Source organism: Erithacus rubecula, assembly GCF_903797595.1.
Source record: "Erithacus rubecula genome assembly, contig: SUPER_Z_unloc_1, whole genome shotgun sequence".
In the NCBI taxonomy this organism is placed as follows: Eukaryota; Metazoa; Chordata; class Aves; order Passeriformes; family Muscicapidae; genus Erithacus; species Erithacus rubecula.
This window is the reverse complement of record NW_027635590.1, coordinates 105,417-119,589: the sequence shown is the minus strand read 5'-3', so window position 1 is coordinate 119,589 and position 14,173 is coordinate 105,417. Positions and strand designations below refer to the sequence as shown.

Below are 14,173 nucleotides of genomic sequence, written 5' to 3'. Positions count from 1 at the left end.
CTATCCTCTGCTGCTGTAATCCAATATTTATTAAATTCTTAGCCAGCACCACTCTTCAATGCTAACAACTACTGTAAACACAACATAAATGTTATACAAGTAAAAAAACAGATGGTCCAGTACATCACCGTAATATTAAGTTGCAGCCTACGTCCTAAGAGGGTTTCATAACTTTTACATTAGAAACAATAGAAAGTACTAAAGTGGGCTAATTTAATACATGAACAAAGAATGAGAATCTAAAATAATGTTGACAGTATTCCAGAAGCTTCTTGATATAATGACAACAGCTTAAGATTTAATTAATATCAGGTTGCTAAGCAAACAGAATTAGACATCAGGTAAAGAACGTTAAGGCTCAAAATCCATGGCTACATGCAGGCAAACCCAGTGATTTTTAGAGGGCACTGTGTAAGATTCCACTATCAGAATCCGCCTTCAGTCCCACAGAAATCTACAGACATGAATGATTTTATTAACGTAAATAACCTTCTGTTTAAGATTGTTTTGCCAGCTGTTTCTTTTCCTGCTGAACTAGTTAGGTAACCGTGTTTTTCTACTATGCTTTTATTTTATCCTCTTTGTAACTTCAGGCATTGAGTATTTTGACTTAAATACAGTATAGAGAGAATTCTATATAGTCTTTATTGCTCTCAAGGCTCCTTTTAAGAGCATTAAAATTTCCCTCATTTCTCATCTAGTTTCAATTAATCCCATACTTGTACAGAATGCCATCTATAATCCGTAAAGCCTCTTTGCATTAGTGCCTGTATGTCAGCAGTTTTCAGATTTTTATATTTAAAGGCAAGTTCTTAACTGGTTAAAAAAAGCCAAACTACCAAACACATTTAGCCAGTCATGGGTGACACATCTCTGTAGAAGGCTATACAAGTAATACCCTGACAGCATACTAAATGCAAAAAGCCCACAGGATTACTATTTTGAGGTCTACCAAATTAACCACAGTACATTTTGTTTACAGTAGGATCATAAGGAGCAGTCACTAGAATCCTAATTACTGTACCAATGAAAAATAAACCGCTAGAAATGTATAAAGACATTAGAAATCACAAACTCTATACCAAAAGACAGGTAAATAGATATATTTCACTGTATTGTAAAAACTTCTCATTCAGTTTAAACCTCATAGAAAAAAATTCCAGTGAGCAGGAGACTGCATTTACAGCATCTATACTCTTGTGGCCTGGCTGTCAACACGTGCTAGTGAAATTCAAAAATTAAAATAAAACCAAAAGCTTTGATCCACTCTTGACTTTGTTTTGTTTACAGATCTGAGAAGAGGTCAATGACTCCTCAAGCAGTGCTTTCTATTGCAGCTCAATAACAACTTTACAAACAACAGGAAAATCTACCTCCACTGTGCTGCAGGAGCCTCCAGCAAGATAAATAAATCAAGGTTCTGCACACCAGTTTTAGAAGAAATCAGATGGAAACGAGCAAGTGGCAGAATGAAAGGCAGAAGGGAGTATTATTTTGGAGAAAATATTTACTCCTGGTATAACTACATTGTGCGGATTCAATCAGTCAAGGAGTCTATTTAAGCACAACTCTACAAAGTAGACTAAAGAATCTCTACTACTCCATTTCTTTATTGTCTCTTGCCTTTAACTATCTGAGTTTCATTTTTATTATAATCTACAAGTAGAAAATCAGCTTCAGCAGCATATATATATTCACATCAATTACATAAAATTAACCAGCCCACACAGTAAACACACTCATGGTCTATATTCCATCCTTAAGATTTAGTAATTAATAGTCATGTTATGAGCACCATCACATCTCACCCTTTTGCAAGGGTCAGATCAATTTAATGTTAAAAAACAATCCTATTTCTAATAGGATTATTTTCTATTATTTTCTGTTATCTGTATGTCTTGAATTGCCCAAGGGCTTTCTTCCTCCTTCTGCTTACCTCTTTGTGAGAAATTGCCATTCATTCCTCTATCCTAGCTGTCTCAGAGAGGAGAATGGAGGTCAAGAAAATATTCTGGCCATGAAAGACAAAATTTAGACCCACCCCAAACAGGATTTTACATCTACACCTATTTATTTACCATTAGCCCAGAATCCTGACAACAGATCTCATTAGCTCTCAACACTGACATAGGATAGTGCTGTAAAAGATTATCATCTCTGAAATACACAATTTTCTCAGTCATTACAAAGCTTGATTCATGGTTTCACCAAGATACAGATGCTAACTTTGGCTGAAACCAGAGTTTTGGATCACACGGAATGGACTTTCCCAAATAGAACAAATCAAAGCATTTCTCAATAAGAACTCCAGAATAATATAAACTAGAGTTGCCAGTGTGTTCTTTTCCTGGTTTCCGCTTGGACAGAGCTAATTTTCTTCCTAGTATCTGGTACAGAGGCTGTGTTTTGGATTCAGAATGAGAATAATGTTGATAACACATTGATGTTGGTAAGGTAGGCTTACTCTAAATTAAGAACTTTTCCACTTCCTGTACTCTGCCAGTGAGCATGAGAAGCTGGGAGAGAACGCAGTTGGAGGAGCTGATCCGAACTGCTCGAAGGAATAATCCATGCCATAGAGCATCACAGCCAGCACACAAACTGGAGGGAGTTGACAGGGGACTGTGGATTGTTGCTTGAAGGTAGGCTGGGCATCAATCAGCAGATGGTGAGCAATTGTATTGTGCATTACATGTTTCTCTTGGGTTTTATTCCTCTCCCTCTCCCAGATTTTATTCCTCTTTCCCTCTCCCATTTCCATTACAATAATAACTACTATAATCTGCATATAATTATTATTGCTGTTGTTGTTACAGTAATATACAGTAGTAGTGTTCCCATCCTAAGAGAGTAGGCTATGCACTGGTATCTACTGGAGCCTTACCCCAAGTACCACGCAGCCACTCACTCACTCACACCCCCCATTCTGGTGGGGAGGAGAAAGGAAAGGTAAACCTCATGGGTCAAGACTAGAACAGTTTAATAATTGAAACAAAATTAAATATTATCTTAATAATAGTAATGAAAATGAGACAGGGAGCAGAATAAAACCCAAGAGAAACAAGTGATTCCCAGTAAAATTTATCACCACCTGCTGACCAATGCCCAGTCCATCCCCAACCAATGACTGGAAGCCCCAGTTTATATACCGGGGACGATGTTCCATGGTATGGAATATTCCTTTGGCCAGTTTAGGTCAGCTGTCCTTGCTATGCTCCTTAATGGCTTGTTTTGTACCTGCTCAAATAGTAGAGCATTGGGAACAGAAAAGTCCTTGATTCAAAGCAAACACTTAAAACACCAGTGTGTTATCGACATTATTGCCATACTGAATTTAAAAAAAGTGCTGTACCAGCTCCTAAGAAGAAAACTAACTCTATTCCATCTGAAACTAAAGACAGTTCTAAAAAGGTAGTGCTTCTTTGATCCTTACCACTTCTCTTCTCAAAAGCAGAGCTGATAAACAGGAGTGGTGTGTGCACTTCTCCTTCTGAAGAACCACCATGACTGCCTGTTTCAGACATCCCATGGTCCCCACAAACAACTAACAGATTGGGCAGAGAAGCTTCCTCCTGCAAATCACAGGGAAAAAAAATCTAAGTTACCATACAAACATAATTCATTTATATAATTTCATTATCTTCATCATTTTCAAACATGAATGTGTTTCAAAATGAACTTCATTTTTGAAGCTTACTCAGCCTGGGGCAGATAACAAGAGATGGCTGCAGTTAAGTGTGACTCAATAACTATTTTTCAGAAGTTAAGCCACATTCATATCAAACACACTTGTCAGTATCTCAGCAAAAAAAAGCACACAAAAAGCTTTTCAAAAAACCTCTGAATTTACAGAGTTACAAGAAACTCTCTGGAAGATTAAATAAAGGCTATCACACCATGAGAAGAAAATCAGGAATCACAGAAGAGCATCATTAACACAGAAATATTCCCCTCTTCATTTCTTCACCTTCACTAAGTTTTAATATACATGCTGAATTATTAATAATGTAAATATTAACAAAATATCAATATTAAAAAATAATCCTATTTCTAATAGTCTCTAGTTTCCCAAGGGCTTTAGAGGTTGAAATCTGACTGACTTGGGGTTTGAAATCTAACAGTCAATGAAAACTGATTGTTAATGATTCCTGAAGAATGGGGTTGAATGATGTGTATGTTTTTGAATAAAGAGAAACAAAAACTTAAGCGAGGCCTGACCAAGAATTTTGATCTAATGAATCAAAGTGGCAGAAAATTAAGTAATTCAATAACAAAGTACTTTTTAATCATCTCTAGTTATTACTAGCACCTATTCTATCCAAAAAAAATAAAGTACTTTTATTATATCTGTTTTCTAAAACTGAAATAAAGGCTTGACTATAAATGGCAAAAGCAAAGATACTTAAAAACAGCAGCAAAACAACTGTAACATTCACAGAACTTTCTCACACAGGATTTAACCTCTCTTTCCATGTAATAGTATCCACTTGACTAAAAATACTAATGAAAGTTCATGATCAGCTATTCTGAATTGAAGTAGCCAAAAATAAAGAACAAAAGTTTCACACCACCTAGAACTAGGAACTTGGTATTTCAGCATCCAGACTGCTCAGGTAAGTGACAACCAGTATTTACAAATCTAAAACCAGATTCAGATGTGCTACATTTACCATAAAAAATGCAGATTAAGACAACCCCTTCCATTTGAATTTATCAAGTATCTAAGAATTTGGTATGCCTTCATAATTGTGGACATCAGAGCCATTAGTTACATATGCCCGTTACTCCTTCTGCAGAATTTCATTACTAGAAAGCACACCAGCAACCATTTTAATTCACAAGTGATGAGAGAATTTTGGTAGGTATTCCTCTCCTCTTCCCAGACACAAGAGGGTGTTATTTCCCAGAGCTGCCCAGAAAAAGCTGTTAACAGATGTTACTAAGGTCAGTCACCAAATCCTTAAAAATGCTACAGTGGGAAACGGCCCAGGAAGGCAAAGAACAAAACAAACACTTCAGTCTGTGAATAGAGAGGCTACCAACAACAATCAACAAGTATTTTAATGACAGTTCACAACTAATGGACACTGACCCAAAAGGAAGCTGTACTACCTTTGAAAGAAGGGAAATATGGATCTTCTTCAGTATGTTATCCATTTCACGAAGTTTTGGTCCCACTAACGGGCTGTTTGGCCCAGTCATGTGACCAATGTGGTCCAACCCCAGGTAATGTAGTATTAGTAGATCCCAGTCTTCTCTCTTTAACACTCTATCCAAATGTCTGGTAACATTATCATCAACCTCAAAGAAAAGGAAAATAATTATAAGTAAAAAAAAAAAAAATCCCTCTTGTATAAAGCACAAAAAAAGTTAGCCACAATAGCCAAAATTCCATAGAAATTGATGAGATCACAGTCACTCTCAATGCTAATAAGAAAAAAAAATATATTAGCTCAATGTAAGGCAGCCAAATATATTTGCCTTACAAAATAGATTCTTCACCCCATTTAACCTTTTCTGGTAAAGATGCAGCAGATTACATACAGACAAGGCAAATGGGTTGCCAAGTTTCCACAGAAACTTTTAAAAAAGCTGTTTCAAGAACTTTTTAGTCACTTTCACCCTTCACACTCCAGATTATCACTTCACATGTAATACATCAAGTATCACAAGTACAACAAAAAAAATCTCAGTTTAGTGATGGGAAGCTCAGAGGTACAACAAACCCTGATCTTTCAACTCTATTTTGCCTAGTCTGCAAACACAAGAAGACTGTACTTGCTAGGAGTAAAATAACTGACAACACAGTGAGAAAGAAAAACTATTTGGAAAGTGCTATTCAGGGCCTAACTCACCTGCTTTCCTGTTTAGGTTGACAATACATTTTTAGTTGCATATATTCTCTTCAGTTATTAAAAATCCCTACAACATTTCCCATGTGATACTACTTTGTTGAGTCTGCATATAACTAGCAAAAAAACCTATAAAAAGCTGTGTCTTTAACAGACTATGTAAGCTACAATAAGGACTTCATAAAGCACTTGTGAGCCACATAACCATAGATCCAGTACAATATTTGTACTTTTTTTTCTCCAAGCTGGAGCTTTTGCAAGTCTTATCAGCATAACCAACTGAACGTGTCTTCCAATTCACGTTAGATCTTTCTAACTTCCTTAAATAATAAAATACTTCAGTCAGTAGCATCAGGTCAATGGCTTGAGGTATTACAAATCACAAAGATTCAAAAACAAAGTAAATTTGCCAAAGCACTCACTCTTCTAAAGTGCCCAGAGTAAGAATTTTCAGTATTTGTTTCACTTACTTTCTATGCTCCCTACTTGACAAGATAAAGAAACACTGCTCTTATTGCAATTACAAGAGAGATGCAATACTATAAAAGTATACCTCTAAGAGGCCAAGCTAATATATTAATGTACGTCTTGAAAATTGCACTAACTTATAATATCTGATAACAAATTGAAAATGTGGATAGTAGAATTTTTAAGCAAAGCAACTAGCCTACCTTCCAACCACAAGTTTGTGAGAAAATAGTATGTTAAGGAAAGTTATAGAGTGATAAATTGATTATTGATATAGCATACCAACACTTTTTACAGCATACACATGAGGGATTTAAATGTTTAGATTTACAGTGCCCACATCAAAAAGACATACAAAGTCAATCTCTATTTAATTGCCAGGGGAATATTTCATAACAAGGGTGGCTTTACTCACTCATTCTCAAAAATTGACACTGTCTGTACTGAATTTATTTAACTTGGGATCATATAAAACCTCTCACCTCTGTAAAATCTGACACAAAAAATGATGTTGTTCCATCATATTCCACAAAGTGCTTTGGGAACAATTTGACCCAAGTATCATCACCATAAAATATTATTCTTTTCCCAGCTGATTTTGCCTGCCATATCAGATTGTCATCCAACAGAGCTGGAGAATTGAGGTTCACAACAACATCCATGAAACCAGGTATGCTACCTGTCATCAAAGCCTAATGAAACAAGAAAAGAGACACATTAAACAAGAAACTTCCAGTGCTCAGAAGACAGTAGCAAGGTAAATGGGAGGAAGCGATAAGCCAGATGGCAGATAAATTATGTTTTTAGTAAGGAAACCTAACAAAGTAAAAGAACACAGGCTGTCTTGCCACATAACCTCATCTGCCACAGCATAGTGCTAGCTGATGCCAGAGATAACAGCTTTACAGAATGTAAAAATATTATTGTCTAAATTAACGGACAAAAAAAAGACTTGATAACTATGACAACTGACATTTGTTTCATTTACTGGTCAGCAAAAGGCAATTTAGGTGTAAGTAAACTGACTCAACATTAACAATGACAGTACCTTCAAAAGTAAAAAACTTCTAGAAAAAGCAATGAAGTTCACCTACAAAGAGTTATCAGACTGTCTCCCCCCTCCTCACTCTCTCACTCGCCTGCTAGTTGACCTACCAATGATTACTCCCTCAGCTCCTTCAATGCAGAGGTGTTACTCAGATCTACCACTGACAACCCTCGATGATCAAGTATTTTGATGACATCATCACAATCTTTTAGTTACCTGGAACTAGGCAGAATTTCCTTTTTAAGCTCTTCAGAAACATCCCTATGACAAAACAATTTCACACTAAACTGGATTTTCTCTCAGAAGTTACATGAACACAGAGAAATACAATAAAAATGTTCCTAGATAGAAGACAACTAAGAGACTACCGCCTTCCCATGATTACAAATAAAGAGGCTATGTCAATCATTTAAGCCTGCACTAGGGCCTTATCTGGCCTCAACCTCTTGCCCATGGCAAATCAGGACTCTATCATATGTACTACTACAGCAAAGAAACATTCAGCCATAGACTGCACAAACACTACAAACACATCCCTTATGCCAACTCCAACCATATGAAACAATTCATACTTCAAAAGCTTTTCCAATGAAACAACAGAAAAAAAATCCCACTTACCTTAATTCGAGGCATAGTCACGGTGGGTGGCTTGGCTTCAGCAATGAAACTGTAGGAAGTCCCTTTTTCAACAACTTGAGTAGTATATGGCATGAACTGTTTACCTTTGGATCCAAACACAAAGTCATCTCTTAGAGCATCTATCAGCACAATGACAACTTTTTTGAAAAGCGGTGGAGGAATCTTAGTCCAGTTAGAAACCATTCCTAAGCAAAAAAAACCAGAGTACATAAAAGTCATCAACAAATTTTACCGAAGACTAGACAGAAGTTAATAGACAACTTAATAACATAAATGAGTGTTTTTCAATTCTTTATTAATTCTACACCCAGAAATGAGATGCTGCAACAGCAAACCTGAGAAGTAATCTGAGGAAGATGAGTTTTCAAGCCATTCAGCATAGGAATAATACAACAACTCTAACACCACTTCTAGGAAGTAAAACAAGATGTGAATGGAATGTGTGACATGAAATTGGAAAAACTAAGAAAAAGCTTTGTAAGAGAGTGTTCAAATAGCTGCTACTTTCTCTCTTTTTTCTCCAGTAAAGTTGAACTAATTGTGTCCCACAGACAACTTCTGTTAGAAAAAAGACATTGCATTCACCTGTGCTAACACCCAATTTTGCACATCACAATATAAACAATGACTCTTCACGAAATCTCACCATAAGATTACAAATAAAGAGACAATTTCACTGAAACCTGTATGAAATAGATTTGTGCACATTCATTCCCTTCAAGGTAGAAGACTATGATATGCTAGTTCAGTGATGACAGTTGCAAGGTCAAAATCCAACTCCAGAATTCCCTGAATGAGGTATATAGGTGGGTACAGAAAAATGCTGCTGTGCATCAAACAGTAGGCAATGCCATGCCTTCAAGCCCACCTCTTTCTCTTGCATGGACTTAATTCTGGCCACAGCAACTCCTCATCTTCACTGAATTTGGTCCACACGGTGACATTCAGCCCTTACAGCAGCATTTTTGCCCCAGCCTCTACAGGTTTCATTTCTCTATCACGAAAAAACACAGAAGGGCAAAATGGAAACAGAATGTATCCTACCCAACAGGCCTCTACCCAGACACCATCACACTGAATCGAGTGCACAGCTTTATATGAAGTTAGGGGTTTTACAGTTGTTTAGAGTCCTTTAAAGGTTTTTATCTGTTTAAGTGGTTGACAATTTGGAAATTTTGCAGATAATGGTGTGTCTAACACAACAACATCAAAAACAACTTCATAAACTGTATTTTGGGGTACATAGATAAGATCAACAAACTGACATTGACCGACTAGTTGCTGGTGATTTTCCCAGATCAGGAAATGGAGGAGGAGGGCACAGCAGGGATAAGAAGGAAATCTCAACAACAACAACAAAATGCTAACTGCAAGCAATCTTAATTAAACTGATAATTTTGTTTTTCCAGGACTTGAATTATCTTAACTTAGCAGGCATGCTTTGGCTCTCCATGAAAACCAAGAAGGTACCAGTGAATGTCCTCTCAGTTATATCTTTCCCCCATCCACTTGCTTAGCCAAAGAAAGCTTGCTGGACACCAAAAATACTCAGATCACAAACACATATACCCTATTCCTAACTTCCTCCTGCCGTTTGATTTATCACAAAGTCAAACTGCTGAGAAGTTCAAATTAATTTGGAGTCATTTACAAGGCATGTGAAAATATTTACTGTAAGAGAGCTATAGCAACACATTGTCCAAATCTTGCCATGCAGCATGCTTATTTATCCCTGCCAGGGTTACTTAGAAAACAGTTACTTTAAATGAACCTGAACTTCTGTGAAGAAAACAACAGGTTCTTTACCAGGAATTTATTACGATAATGTGCTGCAAGAATTCAGTATCACAGCTCTCTCACAGCATGCAAGACAGCATGCACTCAGTGGCAGTCAGGACTCACAAAGTGAAACATTCAGGAGTTACAGAAGCACTGGAGAAAGATTATTTTTGGAATAGGTCTAAAGTAGATTGTAACCTTTCTGCATCACAGTTTAGTAGACAATACCCTGCCGTTAGACCTTACCATCCAGGCACCCCTGTGCACACATACTGTAACCAAGAACTACAATAAGTAAGTGTTCTTCTATGCCTTCATTTTTGCCTACTACACCTAGGCTTGCTTGTGACATGCCTAAATTTAAACTGCTTGTAGAGCCCCGTGGCACACACTTCCACTCTTCAACACAAAACAGTCCTTTCAGAACCAAATTGTCCAACATCTCCTTCCCATGATCTCTTTCTACATTAGTCTCCTACTAATAATCCCATGTGAATGCAATATTTCACTCACAGCAACCTATCAAATATCTGTGGCAGTAACCTGCTTTTCAGCAGAAACCACTCAGTCTGTTATCAGATTAAATTCTTTCAGTGTTCCTGATTAACCAATACCAGCACATCACACTCTAAATCACACAACTTTCTGTTCTCTCCACTGTGTCTCACAATTTAAGTAAGCCTGTCCCCACAGGCATAACATCACACACTTCAGAAGAATTAACAGCAAATATCACGCAGCTAAAGACCTAGTTTGGCAGCTACAGTCCTGCTCCACAAAGTTAAACATAAGTAGGTGTCCCGATCAAGAGCTTTCTATGAGCAAAATACCACTCGATCCAGCTGCCAAGTGAATTGTGACTGAACATATAAGACTACATTATTAGCACATCTTCTACTGACTCCTAAAAGAGATTCTTGAAAAGTTTGGGTTCACAAATTCAGCTCTGGAACAGAGCAAGACTTGTAAAGACAGTGATTTCACACAAACGGTGATGGACAGCAATACGGTGTGTATTGCAACCCGCATTACCACAGCTGCTTTGCCACTACTGAGGAGTTAGAAGTCTCACTAGGGTGGCATTAAGACACCCCTATACCACAGAAACATCACAGAAATAATGAATCTCGCCACAACACAGCCAGCGAATGATCACAAGGAAACGCGTGCAGAGATTTAGCTAAGGCGGCATCATTTAACAACTTGCCATTGAACAGGACCGGGTATCAAGGCTCCAACAGACTCAGGGAAACAGAAAAACCCACCCTTCAAACTGCGAGCAGACACTCCTGCCTACGATCCATAACTACGTGAAAACAAGGTGAGTTCTAAACTGCTCCGGAAACCGCTCAGGAAACACGAGGGCGCTACAGAAAGACGTTCCGCGACACCGAGAGACAGGGCGCGCCCGGCAGCTGCTCGCCTTACCTGTGCCGGGCGCGGCCGGCTCGGCGGGAGGGTCCGCGCGGGCCTCTCTGCGGGGCACGGACCTGACGGGCACCGGGAAGAAGCCGCGGAGGAACAGCGCGACTCCCAAGGCCTGCACGAGGAGGCAGGAGGAGGCGAACACCCCCGAGCGCAGTCGCATCCTGGCTCGGCACCAGCGACGGCGGCACCGACCGGCACGGCCAGCGCTGCGCCGGCTCCGAGGGGCGGCACCTGCGGCGACCCGCCCCTCCCGCCTGGTCCCGCCTCCGGCCCGCCGCCCGCCAACCAGCGGCCACCGCGCGCTTCCGCCGAGCCTCGCTATTGGCCAGAGGCTCCGCAGCCCCTCCGCGAGCGCGTAACGGCGACACCGAACCGGAAGTACAGCCCCGCGTCCCACCCTCACATCGCTCCTCCTGACCGCCTCCGGCCCCCGCACCCCGCCTCCGGACTCGCCTCCGGTCTCCGCATCTCTTCTGCCGGACCCGCTTCCGATCCCTCCACCCGGACCCACCCCCAGCCCCCACCTCCGCATCCCGCCTCCCCGGGCCCACGTCCCATTGCACATCCCGTGCCTGCATCCCAGCCCCCGCTTGCCACTTCCGCATCCCGGTCCCGCGTCCCACACCTGGGACCCAGCTCCACATCGTACCCCCAGGGGCCCGTGTTCCAGCCCCTCATCCCACCCCGCGGCCCGGAGGGAAAGGAGGTTTGATGGGGAAAAAGTGCTTGGCAGGTGAGGAAGGAGTCCTGGACAGCGGCTGTTGCAGGTGTTTGTCAGGCAGAATCTTGCCCCACGCAAACAGGCAGATCACGGCAGAGAAATGAGAAGTAAGTTTTAAAACTTAGATTTTCTGAGAAAGGAAACCGAAGACACTCTGCAAAGTGAAGAAGAGTTTGTACTGGTTTCACTATGTATACTCAAATAAGAAGATAGCCTGCAGCCCCCGCCCACGGCTGCGTGCTCCCGTGTGTCGCTGCCGCAGCCCTGCGCCTTGCCCGCTGGCTCTTTTCCCTCCGCGCAAACCGCGGTCTGTTCTGTGTAAGCACAGGCCAAGTGCTGTGCTTAGAAAAATGTTTTCCTGCTGCGGTTGGTCAACTTCTGGTTTTGCTGCCAGTTTCACTGTTAATTCTGTTAATTAATTAATTAATTCTGGGCTTTGTAACAGCTGCCGTGAGGCAAAGTTGCTGTGATGTGAAAAGCATGTGTGAGCGGCTCAGAATAAAAGCTTTGTATTTGGCCTTTCCTGGAGTCTCCAAATGCAGAGAGTAAAATCAAGGAGCCTGAGCCCTGTGGATTCATGCTCTTTACGTCTGAGCATCCCTGAACACTATGCTGCCTTTAGGTTAGCTACTTAGGTTACCTAAGTGGTTTTTCTCTCCACTTTTACCACTTCAGGCTTCTACTGAGAATACTGTTAACGTTTTCATTTCTTAAAATTATCTAAAAACATTATTTTTAAAAGGAATTGCATTTTTGCAGACACCATTCAATTGTTTCTTTGCAGGAGCATGAATCTGAAGGTCCATGAAAGTTAGTATTCAGTAATTACCTTCAGCTGATTCTGAGCACTGCAAAAATTCAAAATTTCTTCTGAAATTCAGAAGAAACATGCAGGGAATGTTGCTTTAATCAGTAGGAAATGGCAAAAGGCAACCTTAGGCCATTGTATTCAAACTTTAAAATGGCTTTAGGTAATGTGCCTTGAAGCTACATTATTTATATGTCCAAGAAAAGCTGTATTTGTTGCTTTCTATGGGCGTGTTTCCTTTCCTTTAAAGCTTGAACTAGTGAGACTCTCCAACCAGAAACTAGGAAAAGTTGCCTAACAAATACGAAGCAACCTAATATAGGCAATGTTTATGCATCACAAAACAGCATCTAAGAAATATCTGTTTTATTTTTATTTCAAGTGTGAAGTTTACTTTGCCTTTCAGTAAGTGGAAATTCCCCAAATTGCATCTTTCTCCCATTATTCAAACCTTTGAATTCCCATGTAAGATCAGAATTTCTGCACTTGGGAAAAAAGATTTCTCCACATATATAAAAGCAGTATCTAGCATGTGATTCACACTCCCTGGGACCTATCACTGGGTATTTACTGAGTACCATCACCATTTGGCAAGTTCTTGCAGCAACATGTTTTCAAGTCCATTACTGTGGCACTTAACTACAGGAGTCAGGGAGAATCCTGAGCGTTGTACAAGACTTTAAGTCTGACTGTCTGTGAGTCGACAAGCATGTTACAACATAATATATTGACAATCACTGCTGTGCACTGCTGTGACTGTTCTACAAGCTCTTGGGTATAACCTCCTCTGTTGTGCATAACACATTGATGCCCTGAGAGCTGGTGATTTCATGAGCATTCAGAGGAAGTGCTTGTATGCTTCCCAGTTTGTGAGCACACAATCAGTGTTGCAGGCACCAATTTATGTCAAGGAGTACAGACTGACTTAAATTGCCTCTGGAAGGTTAAAGGTTCATGTCAGTTTCAGGAAAGGTGCAATGTACTGCAGTTCATTTGATTCTGAAGGTTTTTTTTATCAGATGCAGCAAGCATTTTAGAGCACAGTACAACTCATCCCTGTGGGAGATGAATTTGCATCTTTCCCTACAGGAGAGCACGTTGCTACTGCTGCTATTGTGAAGAGCCACTCAAGCAAACTTACGTTTCTGTGTGTTGAGCATAAAGAAGGGATTCAGTGCTCTGTGCAAAGCCTTTTCTAGAATCATTTTCCCAAATCTGCTGAGAAATCAGCAGACCAAAAGCCAACCAGCCTTCAACAAGCATATGTACCGCTGGTTCTGCTAAACCAGTAGGAACATATTTTGGTAAGTGTCTTTTCAACCAACATTTAAAGTGCCCAGGTGGTATTGTTAATCTCTCTGGCATCCCTCCGGCTTTTCTTTACAGAGGCAACTAGTAAAAAGTAGGTAAGATGAAAATTTGGTGTGTCC

General features: G+C 40.0%; 1 protein-coding gene across 6 annotated transcripts in view; it reads right to left on the bottom strand.

Moving 5' to 3' along the window:
• Positions 1-11,465, bottom strand: part of PIGG (phosphatidylinositol glycan anchor biosynthesis class G (EMM blood group)) — an 82,308-nt gene extending 70,843 nt beyond the window's left edge. For 2 of the 6 annotated variants that reach the window (XR_013777219.1, XM_079330880.1), the window contains exons 1-5: positions 11,215-11,465; positions 7,987-8,192; positions 6,803-7,012; positions 5,113-5,301; positions 3,434-3,572 (exon numbers count right to left, since the gene is read on the bottom strand). Coding sequence is in view for 5 of the 6 variants with exons in the window: in XM_079330880.1 (XP_079187006.1) it covers positions 3,434-3,572; positions 5,113-5,301; positions 6,803-7,012; positions 7,987-8,192; positions 11,215-11,374 (904 nt within the window). In the remaining variant the exon portion in view is untranslated. The remainder of the gene's footprint in view (positions 1-3,433; positions 3,573-5,112; positions 5,302-6,802; positions 7,013-7,986; positions 8,193-11,214) is intronic. The other 4 variants (XM_079330882.1, XM_079330881.1, XM_079330885.1 and 1 more) reach the window with 3 other exon arrangements.
• Positions 11,466-14,173: the final 2,708 nt, after the last annotated feature.